Source organism: Chelonia mydas, chromosome 27 (assembly GCF_015237465.2).
Source record: "Chelonia mydas isolate rCheMyd1 chromosome 27, rCheMyd1.pri.v2, whole genome shotgun sequence".
Lineage (NCBI taxonomy): Eukaryota > Metazoa > Chordata > Testudines > Cheloniidae > Chelonia > Chelonia mydas.
Window position 1 is genome coordinate 8,109,176 of NC_057860.1, and position 21,772 is coordinate 8,130,947.

At 59.7% G+C, this 21,772-nt stretch overlaps 1 protein-coding gene across 11 annotated transcripts; it reads left to right on the forward strand.

Moving 5' to 3' along the window:
- Positions 1-423: 423 nt before the first annotated feature.
- On the forward strand, positions 424-21,043 carry ATXN7L3 (ataxin 7 like 3). 11 transcript variants are annotated; one of them, XR_006287652.1, is made up of 14 exons: positions 511-568; positions 4,244-4,356; positions 6,334-6,466; positions 9,272-9,443; positions 10,060-10,157; positions 11,025-11,047; positions 11,637-11,703; positions 12,958-12,989; positions 13,299-13,367; positions 14,392-14,435; positions 14,724-14,795; positions 15,712-15,845; positions 16,172-19,070; positions 19,889-21,043. XR_006287652.1 is itself a non-coding variant. In XM_043536736.1 (13 exons), the coding sequence occupies exons 2-13, from the start codon at positions 4,306-4,308 to the stop codon at positions 16,318-16,320; spliced, it is 1,023 nt and encodes a 340-aa protein (XP_043392671.1). In that variant the 5' UTR covers positions 424-568; positions 4,244-4,305; the 3' UTR covers positions 16,321-21,043. The 11 variants fall into 11 exon arrangements, 5 of the variants coding, with proteins under 5 accessions (XP_043392671.1, XP_043392670.1, XP_037742657.1 ...); XR_006287654.1 differs by having other exon boundaries at positions 11,658-11,703; XR_006287651.1 differs by lacking the exon at positions 511-568 and adding an exon at positions 599-876 and having other exon boundaries at positions 19,180-21,043.
- Positions 21,044-21,772: the final 729 nt, after the last annotated feature.

Sequence of the window (21,772 nt, forward strand, 5' to 3'; positions counted from 1 at the left end):
CCTGAGGAGGGGGAGTCGGCACCCTGTTAGGAGATGGAGGACACAGAAAAATGGGGAGAGGGGCAGCAGGCATGTTGAGGGGATGGGACGGGGCAAGAAGGCAGAATGCAGATGTATATGGAGGGAGATCCCTAAGGAGTGGGGGGAATCAGGCAGTCAGGTGTAGGGAGGGAGCTCCTCGGGGGGGGGGGGAGGCAGTCAGGTGTGGGGAGGGGGATCCCCTGGGAGGGGGGGAGATTCCCCTGGGAGTGGGGGGAGCAGGCAGTCAGGTGCGGGGAGGGGGATCCCCTGGGAGGGGGGGGAGCAGGCAGTCAGGTGCGGGGAGGGGGATCCCTGGAGGAGGGAGGAGCAGGCAGCCCCGCCCCCACGGCCTCTTTGTGCGCTGCCCGCTCCGAGCCCCTCCCCCTCCCCTGGAATCCTCTGACACTCTCCGCCTTGCAACAATGTAGCCAGCCCCGCGCGGCGCACAGCAGCGTGAAAAAGGTGCCGGCTGCGCCGATTGGCTGCCGGCTCGCGGCCTCGCCCGCCCATTGGCGCCCGAGCCCCGCCTCCGCCGCGGCCTAGCAGGGTAGGTTGAGCCCCGCCCCCCCCCTCCCCAGCGCCTGCCAATGCTGCTGCCGCCCGGGCGGAGGGCGCGCTAGGGCCGGGGCCGCCGCGGCTGCTGCAGGGCCGGGCTGAGCCCCCGCAGCCTGCGTGGGGGATCCGCTCGGCCGGGGAGCCGGGGGGGCCATGGCCGGGGCTGCCGCCCGCTGAATGTGCCCGGGGAGGAGGAGGCGCCGCCGGGCATGGGGAGCCGGGAGCGGGGCGGGCGCTGCTGCTAGCGGGGAGCTCGGCTCCGGGCGACCCCCCCCACCCCGCCTCTTCCGCACAGCCGGGGTGAGTAGCCGGGGGAGGGGCTTGGGGGAAGGGGTGGGGGGACGAGGAAGTGGGGGAGGAGATCGGCTGGCTGGGAGGGCCGGAGTAGCGGGGTGACTGGGTAGGAGGTCAGTGGGGGGGGGGCTCACTCGGGGAGGGGGGCACATGGGGAGGGGAGTGAGCCGGGGCCGGGCCTCCACCTGACACATGCTGGTCTGGGCCCCGGGGGGGGGCGCACACTCCAGGGCAAGCCTCTGCTGAGAGCGGAAACTAATTTTGGCTGGGGGGGGGGTGTCTCCTCTCTTTTGCACCCCCCGCCCTTCAGAGAGGGGCCACGGAGCATCCGCCCCAGTGGGGCTGTAGCTCGGAATCGTGGGGAGCGGGCCCGATCCTGCCTGGCAGCGGCCTCTGGCTCCCTGGCTTCAGATGGGTCTGGGGAGGGGCAGGACCCCGGTGCCAGCTCCGTGGCTCGCTTCCTTTTGTGAAGCTAAGCAAGCTCTGGACCTGCCTGGTGCCTTACGACAGGCAGCTAGGGAGAGCCCCAAACCGTTGGCAGCCCCTGGGAGTTGGTCTGGTCTTTGTACCCATCCCCCTGTGTCCACAAGCCGCTCCCTGCTTGCCAAGGGGGTGGCGGGGGGGGGCTGCACTGGGAGAGATGCACAGTGGGGCTTACAAAGGGAAGAAGCCAGTTTTGAAATCGGTATTTCCTCTTTCTGACTTGTGGGAGCTCTCCCCCGCCACAAGCCCTGAGAGTGCAGGAAACCTGGGGCCGCCCCTGGGGCTGCTTCTGGACCCCCTGAAAGGTGGGGTGGGGAGCTCCGCAGGCCTCTCTCCTCTCTGCGCCATCCTAGCCTGCCAGTGGCATGATGCAGAAGCTGGCAATATGGCTCCTAACTGGATGGCTCGGTTATTTACTGGGTGTATGCGTGGAGGGGCGGGGAGGTGTGGTTCCCCAGGCTGCCCTCTAATATCAGATCCATTTATCGCACACACACACCCCCACCCCCCACAGCTGCTTAACACCTGTCAAACTTCTGTGATCTCAGGTCCATCTGTTCCTGGGAAAGGTGATGCAGCAGAATTGCTTCTCGTTGATGTGGGAAGCCGGGGGCCTCCTGCCCTGCTCCTCTGGGCAGATTATTCCAAAGAGGGGTGGGGGGAGAGGCAGATAACTGTGGACTTTTCCCAAAAGCGGGAACGCTCCGACCTCCCTTCGACTAGCCGGGGGTCATGCCTCTGCCCCATGGCTCTTGCAGGGGTGCAGACTCAGGAAGGCGCTGACAGAGCGAGGGCAGCAGTGCGGGCCCCTGGCAGTGCCTTCTCCTGCCCAGCTGAGTTGACTCCAGCAGGCAGAGATGTCTTCTGTTGCGGGTGCCCCAGTTGCGGTGGGGGGGGGAGCTGTTGGCAGGGCTCCTGGCGCGGAAAGGTGGAAGGAGCGCCCTGTTCTCCACGCTGCTTCCTGTCTCACGGCTGGCGTGTCTCAGCCTGCTGGTGCTCTCGTCCCGGCCCTGCAGGCTCAGGTGCTGTGTCCTGGCGCAGGGCCCGAGGACTGTGGTCTCTTTCCCTGCGCCGCTTTGCCTTCTCCGCCGTGTCGGGATTGTTGTTTTCCTAGGCTGGGGCACTGAACTGGCCTCGGGGAGAGCTCTCGGACTCCACCAGCCCGCTGGCCTGAGGCGTGGCATCTCGGGAGGATTGACTGGGGTGTCATGCTTGGAGCTATGTTTTGGGGTCCTGTTATTTATTTGTATTCCAGTAGAGACCCCATCTGAGACCAGGGCCTGAGGGACTGTAAGTACAGACACAGATTATCCCTGCAGCATGGTCCAGTGGGCTGGGACTCAGGAGACCTGGTTTCTCTTCCTGGCCTGCTGGGTGACTTCAGGTGAGTCACTTAGCCGCTCTGTGCCTCAGTTTCTCCATCTGAAAAACAGGGAGAATGATATTGACCTTTGAGCTCTACTGTTAAGAGGCGAGCGGTGGTGGTAGCATTTAATAAAACGCTTGCGGTGCAGATAGACGAGACGGACAAAGGGTGGGAGGGGAGACGGACACAGAGCTCAAGTGACTTGCCCAAGGTGTCCCAGCAGTGGCGGAGCTGACGCTAGAACTGGTCTCCTGAGTCCCACTCCAGCGCCCTGGGTGGTGCTGTCTGGCCTGTGCATCCCCTAACCCAAGGCTTGGAGGAAGAGGGGATGGGGATTTAGGGACTGGAGACAACACCTGCTGTGGAATAGTGACCGGTGAAATGCTGTTAATGGCTTTACCAACGAGAGGGGTGTGCTTTTGTTTCCGTTGGCTGAGCTCCTCTTGCATACATGGGGGTTCCTCACATCCCTCCGTTCCCCCCGCTCCCTGCCAAGTTCTTTGGGTGCTGCCCTCTCATCCCCCTCTATTTTGGGGGCTCCCTGCAAACCCCCAAACTTCCTCCCTCATGCCAGGGACTGTCCCCCTCCCCCCCGCTTTCCTCCTCGGCCTCCCCATTATTCCTTCTTTATTTCCTATCTGGGTGGGAAGGGAGTCCATGCTAAACTCTATTGCGAGGATGGGCAGAGCTGACCTGGGGTGCTGGAATGTGTTAATGGCTGCCATCTGCCGGTGCTTTGATCTATAGACCATTACAGACCTGGTGGAAGCTGACTGGTCTGCCAACTAGATGCCAGGGGCTCTGTGGGTCCCCTGTTTCCCCCTTCCAGTTTGCCTGTTTTGCACCAAAATCCACAGGGGTCTGCCTACTGCTGCCAAGGAAAACCTGGTCTCTGGCGTTATTTTCGCAGGCCTCCCAAAAGGAGGGGTCTGTTCGGTGGGCAGCCGGAGTAGCTCTCGTTTCCAGGACAACCTCTTCTGAACCAGAACTGCTTAACAAAGCTCCGGTGTCCATTGCGTTCGGGCCACTGTGCCGGTCTGCGTGCAGGGGCCTGGGCCTTGACTGGCGTTCCTAGATGCTGTGGTCCTAGCAATAATGCGAGCAGACCCTGCTTTCCTTACGCTTGTGCCCAGCCGTCCTATTACAGCCCCTTGCATCAGAACCGGCTGCACTGGTTGGCGACCCCCGGCGCCCTCTGGCTAGCACGTGGGGCTGGTTTGGAACAGCCCAGACTCGGTTGTGGGCGGAGGTTGTGTCCGGTCGGGGTGCAGGTGCTATCCGTGCCCCAGCGGCTGATACCGGTGCCGGGAAACGGCACCTCCTGTGTCCCCTGTTTGCGGGTCGCTGATCTAGTCAGACTTTCCCCCTCTGCCCGGCGCAGGGTTGTCTCTGTGGTGTGTTCTTAAATGACCCGCCTGATGGGGCTTCCCTTGGGAGATGGCTGCGTGGGCGGTGGGCGCTCTTGAGTGGGGTTTGACGGGGATCTTAAGCGCTGACTTGTTTCTCCGCTTCTTGTCCGTGCAGCGGCATCCCAGCCTGGCCTGTGCTATGTGCATTCAAAGCGTCTTCTCCAGTAGCGTTTGCAAATGAAAATGGAGGAAATGTCTTTGTCTGGCCTGGATAACAGCAAGCTGGAGGTAAGCGGGAGTGAGCCGTGGCCTGCAGGACTCCAGAAAGCCACTTTCCCGTGGAGAATCCTTCCCACCGTCCTGGCCTCGGGATTTAACGAGTCCGTTTTACTCTGTGCAGAATTGTCCCCTTCTCGCTCCGTGCAGCAGGCAGGTCGGCTGGCTGATCAGTGAGCAAGGCGTGTCTTGGGGTGGGGTGGGTAGAATTTGTCTGTTACTGGGGGTGATGCCAGGAAGAGCCAAGCCTGACTGGTGGGTCCTGAAATGCCAGGAATGTGGATTCCTATAGTGCTGGCCGTTGACCCCTCTTTGGTGCATCCAAGGGGAGGGATGTGGCAAATCGCTGGAAAACCAATGACACTAAGTCGGAGGGTGTGGCAGAGGGAACATCAGTGAAATTGAATTCCTTCGCTTGCCTAGGGAAGGTGAAAGAACAGGCCCCTGGCCCACAGCTTTACACGTGTGCCTGGGGCTGTCCAACAAGCCAACAGGGCTTTCCCCAGGAGGGAGGGCAGCCTTGCAGTGGGCAATGCCTGCTGGATTCCTATGGAGAGGAGGGACCCCTCTTTCAGGGTGCAGGTGCAGGCCGTTTCCTTGCAGCATTAGTGAGGAAGCAGCCGGGTGTCCAATTCTAACTGGAAGCCGGGGGTGGGGGTGGGGGCGCGAGAATCCACCTCACTGGGCCCCCGATTTTGCCCGTCCTGAGCTGATCCCTCTAGGAGGGGAAGAGTCTGGATTTGCAGAAGGATGTAGGTACATTCAGACCGTGCGACTTCATCCCAGAACGAGGAAGATGGGAGCGCCAGAAGGCTGCTGTCTTGGGGGGGCGGGGGGAGAGCTGAGAGCCATGAGACTTCCCAGGGTAGCTGCTCTGCGCTTGCTTCTGCCCCTCCTGTTGCCTTCTGGGGGAAGAGAGCAGGGAAAACTCCCTGATCCCAGACTCTTTCCCCCCCCCCCCCCCCCCTTACTGCAAATATACCTCCTTGGCTGGGGGTAAAGTGGCGACAGCCTTGGGTGGGAGAGGACGTGCAGCTGGGCCCTGCATAGCCCCCCGTGGGCACCTGCTCCAGCATCGTGGCGTCTGCTGGGATGGGCAGAGAACACGCTCAGGAAAGATGGCAGCAGTTGCTCTGGGGTACAGTGCAAGGGGCGGGGGTGTGAGTGGGGGGCAGTGGGGAGGGGGCACCGGTTCTTTGCAAGAGTGGCGGTGGTGACCTTCGCCCCGTGAGCATCCTTGGGGGGGCGGGGGGAACATGTTGGTTGTGCCCAGTGCATCTTGTGCAACTCTCCAGTCCGAGTGCATGCTGCTTTATTTCCATGCTGATCAGAAGCCCGGGGTCCTCCCCCCCCCGTTCCCCGCCTGCTGGTGCGTTGTATGAGCTGACCCAGGGAGAGGGAGCCTGTGCGGGGAACCTGTTGCCTACAATGGCCGCGAAGGGTCTCTCCCCAGGTGTGCATGTAAGGGAAATTCTGCATGATGCAGAGACGCGTTGCGTGGGATATTCCCAGTGTCCCCGGGCAGAGGCTCAGTAAGCGCTAAAAACTCAAAAACCCAAACCACAAAAACCCCACCAGTGGTGGTAAGGGCAGAGGGGCCAGCGGCGAGTAAATGCTTTTTCTGCTGCTGCTGTGGATGGCTGTTGGGACATCTGCACCAAGCTCTAGGAACAGTCTTGGATCTGCCATTCAAACCCCCGACGCAGCGGTGGCCACTCAAATCAGCCACTATCCTGCTGTGGTATTTCCTGTTCCGGGCCCGATCCCGGTGGGGGCTGAGCAACCTCAGAAGCCTCTTCTTCCCCCCCAGCCCCCCCAGTTCCTCGCAGTCGGATCCGCTAGGTATAGGAAATGTTGCACGGTCTCGGGCAGCATGGGTGGCTGTTGTGACCTGGGCTGTTGAAAATGGCAAGGGGGGGGAATTTCACCCGGTGGGATGCAATCGGGTCTCCCTCCCCGCTGCTTCTCACTGGCTCTGTTGGGCCTCAGGCCATCGCTCACGAGATTTACACGGACCTGGTCGAAGATGCCTGCCTGGGGCTCTGCTTTGAGGTGCATCGGGCAGTCAAGTGCGGTTACTTCTTCCTGGATGACACGGACCCCGACAGCATGAAGGATTTCGGTGAGTTCCCTCTAGGGCCCTTCCCTGCTCCCTTCCCGCTCCTCAGGCTTAGCGGGGCAGAACCGGCAGGAGCATCCTCGAAGGATTTAAAGGGATGTGCCAACTTGGCTCTTTAGAAATGGCGAATTGAAAGCCGGGATCCGGTTTCTGAGGAGGCCCCTTCAGATAGCAAAGCCTGATGCTTCCAGAAACGCCCTTGAAGGTCACTTTGAGTCAGGTCTGCTCCCCCGATGAGCTTTGAAAGGCCCTTTTTAGCAAGGGAGAGAAGGAGCTACAGTAGCTACCCAGCGACAGGGTAAACTGGCCAGGCACGCAGTGCGGGCCCACGCGCAGAGTGAGTGAACTTGAAAAAGACTCGGGTGGGCACCCAGTCGGGATACAGGGAACCATCCTGCAGCAGATCAGTGGTCCATCTAGACCAGTGGCTCTCAACCTTCCCAGGCGGCTGGACCCCTTTCAGGAGTCTGGTTGGTCTTGCGTACCCCTCAGTTTTCACCTCACTTAAAAACAGCCCGTTTACAAAATCAGACATAAACATACAAAAGTGTCAGAGCCCCACCAGTACTGGAAAATTGCTGCCTTTCTCCTTTTTACCGTATAATGATCAAATAAATCAATTGGAATATAAATATTGTACTTACATTTCAGTGTGTGGTACAGAGAGCCGTATAAACACGTCATTTTCTGGATGAAATGTTAGTTTGTACCGGCCTCGCTCGTGCTTTTTATGTAGCCTGCTGTAAAACTAGGCAAATATCTAGGTGAGTTACCCGTACCCTGCTTGAGAACCACTGATCTAGACCAGTATCCTGTCCCTGACGTTGGCCAGCACCAGCTACGTCAGAGGAAGATGCAAGAAACTAAGGCGGGAGGCCGTTATGGCATAACCTGCCCATGAGGAAAACGTCTTCCTGACGCTGTTCATTAGAGGCTGCTTTCTGCCCTGGAGCAGGAGGCTTGTCTTTTAATCCTTATTTTCCTCCAACTCCTTGGAGTTAGGCCTTGGCTAAGCACAAGAATTGTACCAAGTGAACTAGACACTTAAGGGGAGACCACCTCCCTCGTATGCGTGCAGGGATCCTGGTATAAAGCTGCCGCATATGGGTGTAGCTTATCTGGTTCGAGAAGGGGAATAAGCTGTGCGGGCACAAGGCGCCTTTCTACCAGTTTCACTGTCTCCGCACTAGGGCTTGCACCAGTATAATGAGACCGGTTAAAATTTGCACGCCAGTTATATCAGTCCAAACCCTGTGAGTCGCTCAGGCTACAGCATGGCCTTAGGCGTGTGGTTATTGTGCCAGGTACGGACGTCGGAGAAAGGCCGCGGTTTTCAAACCGCTGGGGTCCCTCTAAGCCGTCGCTCCGTGCTTTTGGCGTTGCAGCTGTTCTAGGCAGCTGCATAGCCCGGCTGATCAGCACTCTCCCTTCCTGGGTTCCATGCCACCGAGCGAGGGGACTGAGTTATGGGCCCCGGGGCGGGGGAATCCCAAAGAAATCTGCCCGTCTCCACTGACTGTTTATAAAGCGTGACGTGTTTGCAGTCAGGTTGGGCTCCCTCTTCCTGACACGAAGTGAGGAACCGGTTTACAGAGACGTTCCCAAGTGCATCACTTCGTACCGGGTTATGTAGAAACCTTAACGCGCTCAGCCACCTCGGGGCCTGTGAGCACGGTTTGGGTAGTGGAGGGTCAGACGCTAGAAATGTATCTAAACCTCGGGCTTGGCCTTTCGATGAAATTTTCCTTTGCCTGACCAAACCCCTAGGGCAAAGTCACTTGTAGGCATCAGCATCGGCTATGCTCATAGGGATCTGTGTCTCTTGCGGGCGAGGGGGGCTCTTGCAGGACAGCAGGAGAACCTCCATTTCTGTAGCCTCAAAAAGGGGCCGGGGGGAAGGGAGCTGTCTGGGGCTCTTAAACTGACCTGGTTCGTGAGGGTGGAAGGAGGGTTTTTATTGTAATCAGAAAAGTGACTGTGTAAAAACAGCCTCTTCTCGGCACACGGCTCCTTGGGGTCCCAGCTACTGATGTTACTGAAACAAACGTGTCGTTTCCCCCCGCAACCCCCAGGCAGGAGAGGGAGCTGGAGCGGATTCGGCCCCCCTATTGCTGTGTATCCGTATTTGAGTACGGACCCCGACTGAGATTGGGCTCTGGAGCAGCGCTTTTCCAGTCGGTCTTCGGGGCCCCCTCTTGCCTCAGTTCCCCCCCCGTTTAATCGTGGGAGGCTGGTTTCTGCCAAGGAGCTCTGGAGGGTTACTCAGCCTAGCGAGGCCTTGCCGCTAGCCCTTTCCTGGCTGTTTTTCTGCTCTCACTTCCAAGGCTGCCCTGGTATCCCTCGGCTGGCCTGGCTGGTCATCGCATGCTCCCCATCCTGCGGCCCGTGCATTTATCCTGGGGAGCTGGGCTAAGCCTAGCATGCATGTGGCAGAGCCCCACCCCCTTAAAGGGCCAGCTCATCCTGCGGCTGGCCCCCATGGTGCTCGGTGCTGTACGTATTCCCAGATCCCAGGTGGAGTTGACAGCTCTGTGTCCCGAGTCTGCTCGGAGTCTGTGGGAGGAGGGGTTCTCTCGGTACCTCCCCAGGGCTGGGTGCTGGCCCGCTGTTAAGGCGGGTGAAACTTGGGCTCTCCCGCAGCCTATTGACAATCGGAGCAGACTCTCCGAGCAAGCTGGAGCGTTGTGTGGCTGGTGGGAGTGCTCAGGGACGTGGCGGCGGGCGCTGCTGCCCCCCACCCTGAGGAGGTGTTCCATGCCTGCCCCGTGGCACCGGCAGGGCTGATGCTTGTGCCCCCCTCTTCCTCAGAAATCGTGGACCAGCCTGGCGTGGATATCTTCGGCCAGGTCTACAACCAGTGGAAGAACAAGGAGTGCGTGTGTCCCAACTGCAGCCGCAGCATCGCTGCCTCCCGCTTCGCCCCCCACCTGGAGAAGTGCCTGGGGATGGGTCGGAACAGCAGCCGGATAGCCAACAGGAGGTGAGGGCTGGTCGCGGGGGCTGCTGGTCACAGAGCCCTTTTCAGCTACAGTCCGGACCGCAAAGGGGTCATGGGCACCAAGCCCACGCCCTGCACTGGATGTATCCCCCCTCAGGGAAATCGAGGCCTAGGGAGACTTAGCAGGGTGTTACAGTGAGTCTGTGGCAAACTGGATGTGGAACCCAGGAGTCCTGACTTAACCACTAGGCCACCCTCCCTTCTCTGAGCTGGGAACAAAACCCAAGAGTCCTGATCCTCTTCATTTGCTAACTGCTGGCCCCGCCCCCCTCCCAGAATCAGGAACAGGACCCAGGAGTCCTGAGGCCCATTTCCCTAATTGCAATTAAATTTTTTTGTAAAACCTAATTGTTGAAACCTCCAGGCACTGTGTTTAGCCCCCTGCGTGCCCCCCTTCCCCCCCCCGCAACCTGTTTTGTGCAGTTGGGTTTGTTGGTCAAGATGCTCCTTGCCCCTCTGCTGATCTCCGTGGACGCGGAGCTTTGTGGGGCGGCTCGGTGTCCCTCTACCTTGGGCTGTCTGCGGGGGGGGTGGGGGTGGGGGGCAGGCCTCCAGAGCTGAGCACCCTCGTGGCTGTGCTCCCCCCCGACCCGAACAGGATCGCTAGCAGCAACAACATGAACAAATCCGAGAGCGACCAAGAGGACAACGATGACATCAACGATAACGACTGGTCCTACGGCTCCGAGAAGAAAGGTAGCGCGGCCGGGGGTGGAGGTGGGGGGTTCCTCTACTGCGTATCCGTCTTTGTGCAGTAAGGGCCAGATCACCCCGCCCCCAACACCCAGAGGGCTGGGCTGTGAAAGATCTCCCCGGGGAGTCATGTTGAGGGGCAGTGTGAGAGGTAACGGGGTTCCTACCCCCCATACCTTAAGCCTGTGGGGCCTGCCCTTGACTTGCTCATCTGTGGGGCAGATGTTGGTGCCCAGCACCTCGTGCCCAAGGTCACAGGGGGGGTTTGGGGCAGAGCCAGGAAGTGAACCCCGATGTCCTGAGTCCCCGCCCAGAACCACCACCACAAGCCTGCCTTGCCTCTCCGTGGGGGGCTGGGACATAATCTTAGTTAGCGCCTCGTTGGGGGGTGGTCTTGGAATGGGTGGCTCAGGCCTCCTTCCGGGGGCCCCCTTGCTCTGCGTTCCGTCCCCTGCACCCCAGCCTGTCTCTGCCGGTTACCCAATGTCCTCGTGCAGCCAGCTCTGCGGCCGCTTGGACGCCAGGCTGAGAGGAGCCTGGGAGAGCGAGCGAGCCTCTATCTGTGTGTTCTGCCCCTCGGGAGCTGCCTAGCCTGCATGAAGCCCTTGGAGGAGCACAGCTGTGGCCGGGTGGTGGTGCGGGCTGGCGCCGAAAGGGTTAAAGCCAAGCAGCGCGGGGTTTGGCTTTCGGTCCCTTCTGGCCATCCTGTCCCATCCCCGTTTCCCACCTGGGTCGCTCCCGCAGGACCTGGGCCTGGCCCGCTGGCTCTCCTGCCTCTGGAGGGGACGGGCTCCGAGGCTGGTTTGGACGTTGTGTGATGGTGGCACTGTGAGGGCTAAAGAACGTTATTCCTTTCTCCTCCCTTCCTAGCAAAGAAGAGGAAATCCGATAAGGTACGTTCTGTGTGGCTCACGCTAAAGGGGCGAGGGAATGTAGGGTCGGGGGTGAAGAGGTGCTCACCCCTCGTTTTTGCAACGCGGGGGGGGAGGAGACCCATCAGCTGCGAGCGCTGGGACGCAGGCTGGCGTCGGGTGCGTGTGGTCTGCAGGGTACGTACTGGCAGTGGGGCAAGGGAAGGTTGGCCCGGGGGCATGGTCCTGCCTTCATCTGCATGCCCCATGGTGTCTCTAGTGCCCGTCCTGGGTGCAGAGGACGTCTCCTCTGCTTGGGCCCTTGTGCCGGGAGCTGGGCTCGGTGCTCGGGGGGGGAACCCCGGAGCCCGAGGCCATGCTCCGTTTGCACTGTGACCGCATCAGGGAGGGAGACTTTCTGTGTGCGCTGTTGGGGCTGTCAGGACACCGCAGCTCTGCCCCTTCAGTTCTGGTCCCAGGTGAGCGCGTTCCCTTGAATAACCAGGGGTGAGGTTTGTGAGTGTGAATGCCCAGATCCCCGGGGCAGGCTGTTCTTCTCCATGGGGCTGGGCGGGGAAGGGGACAGGCAAGGTGCACTCAGACCCCGCTTCGTTCCTTCTCTTCCCCAAAGCGTTTGTCTGCCTTATTCCAGAACCCCAACTCGCCCCGGAGATCGAAATCCTTAAAACACAAAAATGGTAAGTGGTGAGGGGGCGGAGCACCTTGGCGGAGGGGGCGGGGCTTAGGCCGGCTGGCCCTGCCTGGGGCTGGCGCTCCCCACTGCTTCTGGGCGCTCCCCACTGCCTCTGATGTCTCCGCGGGGCGGCCCGGTGCAGCCAAGTCGTGCCATGACAGCGGCTGTGCGGCCGGCCAACCGCGACGCCCTGGGGAAGCCTGGGATGTGCGATGCTGGAAGGGGGAGCAGTAGCGTGGCAGGGCATTGGGGAGGAGCGTGGGGGGGGAGGGATAGCTCAGTGGTTTGAGCATTGGCCTGCTAAACCCAGGGTTGTGAGTTCAATCCTTGAGGGGGCCATTTAGGGATCTGGGGCAAAAATTGGGGATTGGCCCTGCTTTGAGCAGGGGGTTGGACTAGATGACCTCCCGAGGTCCCTTCCAACCCTGAGATTCTATGATTCCTTGGAAGAGCCCATGGGGAGGCCAGCGGGCTGCTGGGTGAGGCCTGGCTGGTTCCTCACCTGTGCCCCAAGAGAACGCACTGTCCTGGCCCTGAGTGGGTCTGGTTCTGGGCCACGGAGCTGCTGCCTGCCCCAGTGTAGTCTGCCCCTTTCTCTGATACGTGTCCCACCCCCACCCCGTGGGTCACCGGCGTCTGGGGGTCCCCGCCGGAGAAGCAGACAGCTGTGGCAGAGTTTCCCCGGGAGGATCCTGTGGGAACCGTGGGGTTGCAATGGACTCTGGAGGCTGCCGGCAGTTCCAGGGCACCCCCTGTTCACGCCCCGGGCGGGGGGGCTCTAGATGGCTGCTGGCTTGAGCTCCTCTTCAAGGAAGGGGTGGGGGCAGGGGTTTGCCCGGCGCCCCTCCCTGCCTTTACCGAATGCGCTGGCTTCCTTTTCCCTTCTATGCCCAGCTCGAGGCTCTGCCGTGGCTCACTCCGCTGTTCCTGACTCTCCTCCTCCCCTGTGTGCTGGGCCCTCCATCCGTCTTCCCCCAACGCCCTCTTCCCATAGGCCTCTCTCACGCACCCTAAGCCTGCTTCTCCTGGGAACGCCCCCACCCCCAACCTGTACCTGGCTGAGACAAAGGTCCCTGGGGCAGGGACTGGCTTCCCAGGGGCTCTGTCCTGCACCATGGGGATACACGCAGGGCTGCTCAGTGGCTCTCCAGGCCCAGGCAGGGAGGGTGGGAGCCTGGCTGGGGTTGGAGCCCCCATCTCTCCCTTTGCCCAGAGTGACGGCCGCATCACGTGTCTCACCATCTCGTCCTCTTTTCAGGGGAGCTCAGCGGGAACTCGGATCCCTTTAAGGTGAGTGTAGGTGTGAATCCATGGGGGTGGGGGAAGGACAGCATGGCCCAGTGGGTAGAGTGCTAGCCTGTGACTCAGGAGACCTGGACTCTATTCCCAGGTCTGCCACTGGCCTGCTCGGTGGCCACAGGCAAGTCGCTTCCCCTCCCTGTGCCTCAGTTCCCCTCCCACCCCTCATCTGGTGTATTTAGATTTGAAGCGCTCTCAGGCCGGGGCTGGTTTACACAGCACTGGGGCCCTGACTGGGGTTAGCACGCTGCACCCCGGACGATCCTTGTGACATTCAGTCACCCTCGTGTCTCCCTGCAGTACAGCAGCTCTTCTGGAATCAACTACGAAACGCTGGGTCCCGAGGAGCTCCGCTCGTTGCTCACCACGGTGAGTAGCCCCTTGGGACGGAGCAGAAAGGGAGCAGGGCGGGGCGGGATTCGCTTGGGAGCCAGGGCTCCTGGGCTCTGTCCCTGCTGACTTGCGTTGTGGCCTGCGACTGGCCGCATGAATTTCCCTCTGTGTCGCTTAGCCCGGCTGCAGACTGCTCACCTGGGCGGGGAAGAGCTAAGATCCGGGAAGCGCTCCGAGCCTGACGGCGCACTTGCTGCGTGCCTTTCCCGCTTGGCTTGGGGCTTCGGCAATACGACGAGCCAGGGCGGGCGGGGAACATTGCTAGGTTGCTCCAAGACCCCTGAGAGTCAGTCATTCCTGCCTGGGTGATACAGAGCCCATGAGTTAGGGTCCAGGGATGTTGTCCAAGTAAATATCCCCACCCCTCCTTCCCCATTCCTAGCCGTTTTCCGCTGCTAGAGCCCCTCGCCTTTAATATCTGCCTGGAGCTAGGAAGCATCTGATGAACTTGTAGCTACGTTGCCTGGCCTCAGCTTCCTGACTGCATGGGATAGGGGTCTTGGCTGCTCCTCTGTCTGGAGTTTCTCCCCCAAGCCCTTCCTCTTGGGCACTGCTCCTTGTTCAAACGCTGCCTACCTCCGAAGCAGTTGACCTGCCTCGGCAGCAATGAAATTGATGCCTGGCTGCTTACCCCTGCTGCTGTTGCCTGCTGGGCTCTGAATAGCAGCAGCAAAACTGACCAGTCGAGTTGGTTTCACGCTGCAGCTGCTTGGGGAATACCCTTAGCAGCAGCAGCCGAGGCACTAGGGCTGCCTTGCTGCAGACTAGGGAAGACAGGGCTGCATTAAACCATAGATGGAAGGTTGCCCCGGGGAGTGAGATCTTTCAAGCTCTGTGTTGCCCCCCCTGGAACCAGGGGGAACCTTGTGTCTCTGGTTGCCAAGGAAGGTCCCGTGTTAAGGGTATTTGAAAACCCCACGTAGCAATACCTCTGCGCTGGGACACCTCCGGTGACCCTCGCTGCCTCTGTGCTCACTCAGCCCCTCTGTTCTCTCTCTAGCAATGCGGGGTGATCTCCGAACACACCAAGAAGATGTGCACCAGGTGAGAGCACTGCCTCGGGTCTCTGCGCCCTGTTTGGGGCCTTTCCGAAAGGCTTTGCTCCGGCAGCTTGGCCTCACTGCAGCCCGGGACTGCATGGGGTGGGTGGGGTCGTCTCCTCCTGTCCGAGGAGCAGCTGTTGCTGAGTGACCGGCAGACTCACCCCCCCAAAGCGTGACTTTCCGGGGTGTAGGGAGGCAGCCGGGGAGCCAGGGTAGGGCTGGGAAGTCCAGGGAAGGGGAACACAAGCCACTGTGCGCTCCAGGCCTCTGAACTCCTGTGTCCCCGCAGGTCTCTGCGGTGCCCCCAGCACACAGACGAGCAGCGGAGGTCAGTCAGGGTCTACCTCCTTGGACCCTCTGCGTAAGTGCGACCAGACAAAAGCGGAGCCGAGGCGCGCCCATGGGAGATGGAAAAGGCTCCTGGGCCTGCCGCCTCCAGGCTGGGCTAGGCAGGGCCAGCTCTCTGGGCCCCGGCGGGCTCGTCTCTAGGAGACGTTTCGCGAGGCCCTGGTGTGGCGACTGTGGGCCTCGGCCAAGCACAGACAGCGAGGGCAGCAGCTCCCCCAGAGCCCGAGGCCCTGAGCAGACGAGCCCTTGTTCAGCCCCAGGGCTAGTGGGGACTTTGTCCAGCGCCGTGTGGATGGCCCCGGGGGAAGTGTCTGTCCCAGGTTGGAGGCAGGTGACTGATACGTGGGACAGCAGCCCAGGACGGGGTTTCGGAGACTGGCTGCTGGGGGCTCGGTTCCTGGAAGAGGGAGCCTGTTCCAAGTTGGGGGGGTGCAGCAGAAGGCTTGATGCAGGGTGAGGGGAGAGGATCTGATTCTCGAGGGCTGTAGGGAGCAGCAGGAGGACCTGAGGGCAGGGCTGTCTGCGGGAGCTGGAGCTGCTGTGGCCCTTCCCAAACCCGGCTCCGCGGGCTGGCCTGGGGGTAGCAGGGGGTCCATAACCGAGCAGGCAGGTGGGGGGCAAGCCCTTTGAGAAACGCTTAGAACCAAAGCGCCTTGTTTGTTACCCCCACCCCAAAACAAATGAAGCGGGGGCGGAAGAGGGCTGCGCCTTGCAGGAGATCCCGAGGCCTCGCCGCTGGTGGCCAGCACATCTCCTCCCCCTGAGACCTCTGGCCCCATCTGACTGCTCACCTCGCTCTGCCGGGGAACTCACTGGCTTGTGGGGCGCGGGTTCAGAAGCAGCGTGTGGGGGGTTGCTGTGTGCGGCTAAGGGATCTGTGAAAGGCTGTGACCCCTTACTCCCATGTGTCCCCCCCCCCCCCCCCCCAGCTCTCTCCCAGAAGCAGAGAGCAGCGTGGAAAACGAGGGCTTTGACGTGTCGGAGAGCCAGGCCATCATGAGCCGGCTGCAGTGGGACGGCTCCTCGGACATCTCGCCCTCCGACTCGGCCTCCTCGAAAGCAAGTAAGAACTGGGGGCTGGGCGGGGGGGTCTCTGCCGGCTGCCAGGGTCCTGGGAGAAGTGCCCTGAGGATTCGGGGCAGCTCCCCGGTCCACCGTGCCCTGGGCAGAAGGGGCAGGCTGCCCTCCCTCCCCCCAGTTAATAGGAAACCCCTCTGCTTTCCTCCCAACTTGCTCCCTATTGTCCCTGCCCTGTGGGGGCCAGGCTGAGTCTCTGGGGAGTGGGGCTTTCCCCTTTGGTTTGGGGGGCCACATGGGGCCCCGGCCCTTCCTTACCAACTCCAGGGGCTGGGCGTGCGGCTCACGTTCCCTCTTCTCCCTTCGGCCCAGGTACGAACAACTCGGAGTCGCGAAAACCCAAAAAGAAGAAGCCGCACCTGAGCCTGGTGGGGGGCACGCCGGGGCTCAGCTCCGGCAAGAAGAAGAAACCCAAACCGCCCGCGCCCCCCACCCCCAGCATCTACGACGACATCAACTGAGGGGCGGGGGCGGCCCCTGCGCCGGGCCTGTCCTGACTCTGATGGCGCCCGGGGGAGCCAGCCGGCGCCTCGTCCCCCCCACCCCGCTCCATTGACTGCAAAGAGAGAGCGCGTCTCTGGGAATCGGACTGCGCGGGGCACCCGTCTCCAGGAGGGGGCGCTGTGGAGCTGGAGGCCGTCACTGCCTGTGGGGATTGGGGGGCATGGCGGGCGTGTCCCTTCCCCCCATGTCTATTTATTCTGTGATTTTTTTTTTTTTTTGTACTGGATGTCCAATCATGACTATGTGGTGACGTCTGTCGCTTGGCAACACTAGAGACGGGTGGGGGGGACTGAGCTGATTCCACCCTGGCCCTTGAAGGGAGGCCCCGGAGAGGAGGGGTGCGGGAACCGGGCCGTGCCAGCCCCGCAGCCTCCCCGCCTGCTCTGACCGACGAGCTGGAAAGGAGGGGATCTGAGGGGAGGAAAAGGCCCCAGGTGTGTCCCTTCAGAGCCACCTCCTCCAGGGAGCAGGGTTGCTGGTGCAAGGGTCCATGCCAGGGACCCAGGGCCTTTGCTTTCAGGGTAACCCAAGCCTTATGTGACTTCTGGCTGGGCCTTGATTTGGCATTTGTGGGGGGGGAGGCGTTCCTCCTTCCTTCTGCCCCCAGGTGGGGAGGGGGCTGGCCGCTGACAGGTCAGCACCCCAGCCAGGCCAGCGCTCAGGGCGTGATCTGATGTCTCCGCTGTGGTGCGCTCTGCCCGCAGGGCGGTGGCCGTGTGCCAGCCTCGCTCTGTGGCTGGTGCTCGCTGGGTGGGCCGGCCCCAGAGCGGGCACCGGTCAGTGCGCTGGGTGAGGACTGCGGGGTACGGTCGGGCCCGGGGCTGTGGGAGGGCAGAGGCCCCCTCCCCATTCGGCGTGGAGGCTGGATGGTGACACACATTCCCGTGGGGGTCCCCCTCCTGGCATGGGGACGTGCTTTCGGCTGCTTAGCTCCGTGGTGTTGCTGGCGTTTGTTCTGCCGTCTCTGCTTGGGGGGACGAGACTGCTGTACCGTTGGGGGGGGGGTGTACCATCGCGATGCTTTGCCTTGCCCAGTGTTGCCCTGGGACTCCAGTCGTACCCAGTGATTGGAGGGAGCTGCTGGCTGGGTAAGTGCTGGGGCCCTCCTGCCGCTGCTACCGTGGAAAGCAGCCGCAGGGCCCGTGACAAAGCACGTGCTCCGGCTGCATCCACGGGACTTCCTTTGCCAGGCCCGTGTTCTCGCTCTCTGCACAGCGCAGGTCTCTGAGCAGCGAGGCTGGCATTGGAAGGATTCACTGCTTTAAAAAAACCTGGGGGGGGGGAAGCGTATTCGCCCCCTCCCTCTTCCCTGCCTCCCATCTCCCCTCGAGCTTTAGGAAGGGACAAGTGAGTGCCCACTGAATCACGTGGCTTGGGCTGCCCTTTGCTAGAGACGAGCTCCTTCCTCTGCACGCTCTGAACGTGCTAAGCATGGCCCAGGCCCCATTTTTGGGGCAGGACTCCCCCTTTTTTTCCCTCCGAGGACACATGGTGCTTCCTGCTGACTTGGAAAACCGAATGCTTACATTTTCAAGGTGTCTCTTACTTTTTCTCTCATCTCTGGGTGGCCCTCTGGTTTCTGATTCTCCTGGGGCTTCTTGTCACCAGGAACCAGACCCCGAGTGGGCTTCTCCTGGTGGGTCTTTTCTTGTGGCTCTTCTCCTGTCTCTCTTGAATTTCCATCTCTGCAATTCTCAGCCAGCTGAGCCGTGCGCCCGTGTTTGCAGAGCAAACCTCCCAGGGAACTGAGACCCGAGCCGGCTGCTTTTATTTCCTCTAGGCCTTTCTGTGATGTGATCCGGCTGATATTTTTTTTGCAGTTGGGGGAAGAATTCAAGTGGCGGTCGGTTTCTGAGCCTTTTGCTAATGGTGACCAGCCTTGCTGCAGGCCTGCTTGCAGAGAACCTCTCTGTCCTGCAGGTGGCAGCGTGTCCGTCTGTCTGTCTGTCTGACTCTTCCTGGACGCTTGCGTGTGTGAGCGAGGCTGTATCCGGATGCCTTGCAGGTTCCAAAAGCATCTGAAAACTGATTGGGGGGGGCACCTCCAGGTTTCTCCTCTGCTTTCCCGTGGGAGCCGTGGCACTCAGCCAGCCCTCTCGTGCGTGCGGCTCTGCACTGAAGGGGCCTGTGGGGTGCCCTCAGTGAAAGGGCAGGAACCCGAGGGCATGCAGAGCTCGCTGCTTGGATCATGGTGGGGGCTGCATGCGGAGCCATCTCTGCCAGCTGCGTCTCGATGTTCGAGGTCAAGGCAGTCACGGGGCACAGCCCTAGCTCAAAACTGGGGGGCCACTCAGAGAGGGGGAGTGGAGAAGGCACCTTTGACACTGAGCACATGTGTATGGCGCAGGGCCATGCTTCTGGCCTGCAGTCTGAGGCAGCCAGCTGTCTGCGTAGGTATGTGCTCTGCTCAGTTGTGGTTCTGGTCTCCCTGCACCTTCCTTCTGTTCCGCAGGTCGCTCCCTGCCAAGGCTGGGGTGTGCAGACCCAGCCTTTCCCATGTAACTTTTGTCTTGGGTCTCCAAACGCCTGAGGCACCGATCGGCTGTACGTGGCCTGGAATGTCTGCTCCAGTTCGCTGTGGGCCTCATCGCAGAATGGTGAAAATGGCTAAACCCCGATCAGCAGCTCTGCTGGCTGGCAAATATGAACTGAGTCCCGTAGTGCAAATGAGGTGTCCTGCTTCCCACAGCCTTGCTGATTCCCTAAGGTAACTTTATGAAAGGCACCTGTCTGACCCTAGGAAACCTTTGTTCTGCGTTAGACTCTGACCTGTGCTCCCATGTCTGTCTCCTAAACTCCAGCCATTATGTCTTTAGAAGGAAGGCTCTGGCTGCAGAGAACAGGCCTCTGGGGAAGAGGGTCTTTAAGGGAGAGGAGAGGAATCCCCCCAAGTTAGGTGTCCATTTGGGCTTGGGTGCGGGTAGGTTAATCACAAGTTGCCTATTCATCCTGTGCCCTTCTTGGAGGAGGGAGAGAGTCTAGTTTTTAATCTAGGTTAAGAATCATGATCGTCTTGAATGGTGGAGGAATTTATTAAAGGGGTGGCAGAGATTCGGGGTGCGAGCTGGAGGCAGGTGTCACATGCACAAGCATTTGACCCTGTAGATTGGGCGCTGACCTGCAAGTGCCCTCTGCTAGTGTGTCCAACAGGGTGTGCCAGGATCATACGGTGGCTTGGAGCTCTAGAATGACGGGGTTGTCTGTGTGTCCCTACCAACTGCTTTGCAAGTGTGTGGGATTGAGCTGTCCATGCTGTGTCCTACAACCGGCTCTCTCATCCCGGCGGCTAGTCTTAGTGGAGGTGTTCGCTGCTTGTACAAGGGAACAGCATATTCCCCCCTCTGAGCTATGCAGCTTCTCCAGCTGAGCCAGGGAGACACTCAGCCGTGAGCTCCAGTTTGACTCCTGGCTTGTGGCCGGGCTCATTTTAAGCTGTGCCCTTCCCCTGCCTGCTGATGCACCTGCCTGGGGTGCCTGAGCTCTCTCTGGACGTGGTTGACGTCTCTTTACGTGTTGTCTTTCCAGTCGATGCAACTGCAGGCTCCTCGCACCGCTGCGGTTTTGAGTGGAGTGGAAACAATGCTGCTAGCTTTGGGGCGTAGCTGCATGGGGCTCCTACGTGCAACTCTGGATCAAGCATCTCTAGAAGCTGTTCTTTGCCCCGAGCCGGGACTCCTAAAAGGGTCATTCCCATGGCACCTGGGCTTATCAGCAGTAGGAACAACAGAACCTTGAGGGCCCAGGCCTGGACCGCTCTCCTGCAGCGCCAGCGTGTGTGTTGAGCTAGACCTTTCTGTGGAAGGAGGTGGGCAGCAGCTGTCCACTCTGCTGTAATAACATGGGCAGCGGGGTCTGGAACAGGACAAAGCAGATTTTTCCCTCTAGGCTTAAACTGCTTGTTGCTGACAGCTGCATGTGTGTCGCTACAGCACAGTGCGTAGAAGGCAAGTGGAGGGTTAATATCTTTGTCCTGCACAGAATATTAAAACAACCTGCTTAACTAGGTGAATTGGTGGGACTAAAATCCTTTGTGCAGAGGAGGACCGTGGTAGTTCTAAGCGTGGCCACTGAGGAGGTAGATGACTGGCTACCATGGAGGTACCAGAACATTGTGGACAGGCCGGTCATGAACAGCTCGAGTCGTGCAACTTCAGAAAGCAAGGCCTAAGAGAGAACAACCCAAAGGAGCCCAGGCTGGACCCTGTACCGCAGCTGCTGGTGGAAATCCCTGAGGAGCACAGCTGCATTTGCATTTGGCTTGCAGCCTCTGAGAGAGAGATCCAGGCTGCTTGGTTTTTTCTTCTTACTCATAGGCTCTGTATCATTCCCCCCCCCCCCCTTTTTTTTTTTTTTATTTTTAAGGTAAGCCTGCTTCACTTGAAACCCTGCATTCTATCATGATACTGGTCATGAGGAGGGTTTTAATTTGTAATGATATAAAAAACCTGCACCTGTGACTTCCCATTTGTGGCCCTCAACCTAACTGCCAGGAGGGTGGGAAATGACACAGGTGGTGATCACATGTGGGAAGGTGGGGTCAGTACTGTACTGTGGTCTTGAAATTTTTATTTTTGCATATGTAATCCATCCTGTACAGGCAGTTCCAACTTTGTAAAATCTGTGTATTCCCATTAGTGGATTGTGGCTGCCCCTGTAAATAAAATGCATCTTGACTTGGTATCCAAGCCTCTTTTGTCTATAATGTCATTGAAGTGCAGCTGTCTACCCTTCTGACTAGAAGTACAGCTGGGGGGAAGTGGTAATGGTTAAGAGATGTGTTGGTTTTTTTTTTTTTTAATTAAATTCAAGCCCCACCCACACCCCCTCAAGGGTTTATCTCTAACTGTTAAACTGCATGAGGAAGAATGGCAGTTTGGCTGTAAAAAGTGCAAGCCGCCACATAAACTGGACTGTCAGGGAGAAAAAAATGCAGGGGTACCCTTCTGTCATCCAGAGAGACTTGCTGCTTGTGATGGTTAGAGTAGAAGCCAATGTCCCAGCTGGACTGTCACACAAGGACTGAGGCCTGCCCTAAAGGCTCTTTGCACGAGTATAACTACTTCAGGTAAGGGTGTAGGTTTTGTACCAAGGTTGTTATCCCAGTAAAAGCCGTGCTGGGAATCTGATGCTAATATAGCTAATTCTCACTCAGGAAGCAGAATAAGCTATATCCTTCAGTACTTTCATACCTGTTCAGTTGTGAGGGGGAGAGGTGCTGCTCTCAGCCCTTGTCTAGGGGGGAACTGAACTCTCGAATAACCCTCCAGGTGGATGGGCTGTTCTGGAATAAAAAGTGATATTTGAGAGGCTGGTCTACACTAAAGCTTAAGTCAATGTAACTTAGATTGCTCAGGGGTGTGAAAAAGATTCCCCCCGCCCCCCCCCAGCAACATAAGTTACATCAACTTA

What these genes read in the sequence shown, in the direction of transcription:
- ATXN7L3 (XM_043536735.1), top strand. Translation starts at nt 4,306, where the DNA reads ATGAAAATGGAGGAAATGTCTTTGTCTGGCCTGGATAACAGCAAGCTG. An exon ending in CTACGGCTCCGAGAAGAAAG is followed by an intron (nt 10,158 to 11,024) that starts GTAGCGCGGCCG and finishes CTCCCTTCCTAG; the next exon opens with CAAAGAAGAGGAAATCCGAT. An exon ending in AGAAGAGGAAATCCGATAAG is followed by an intron (nt 11,048 to 11,636) that starts GTACGTTCTGTG and finishes TCTTCCCCAAAG; the next exon opens with CGTTTGTCTGCCTTATTCCA.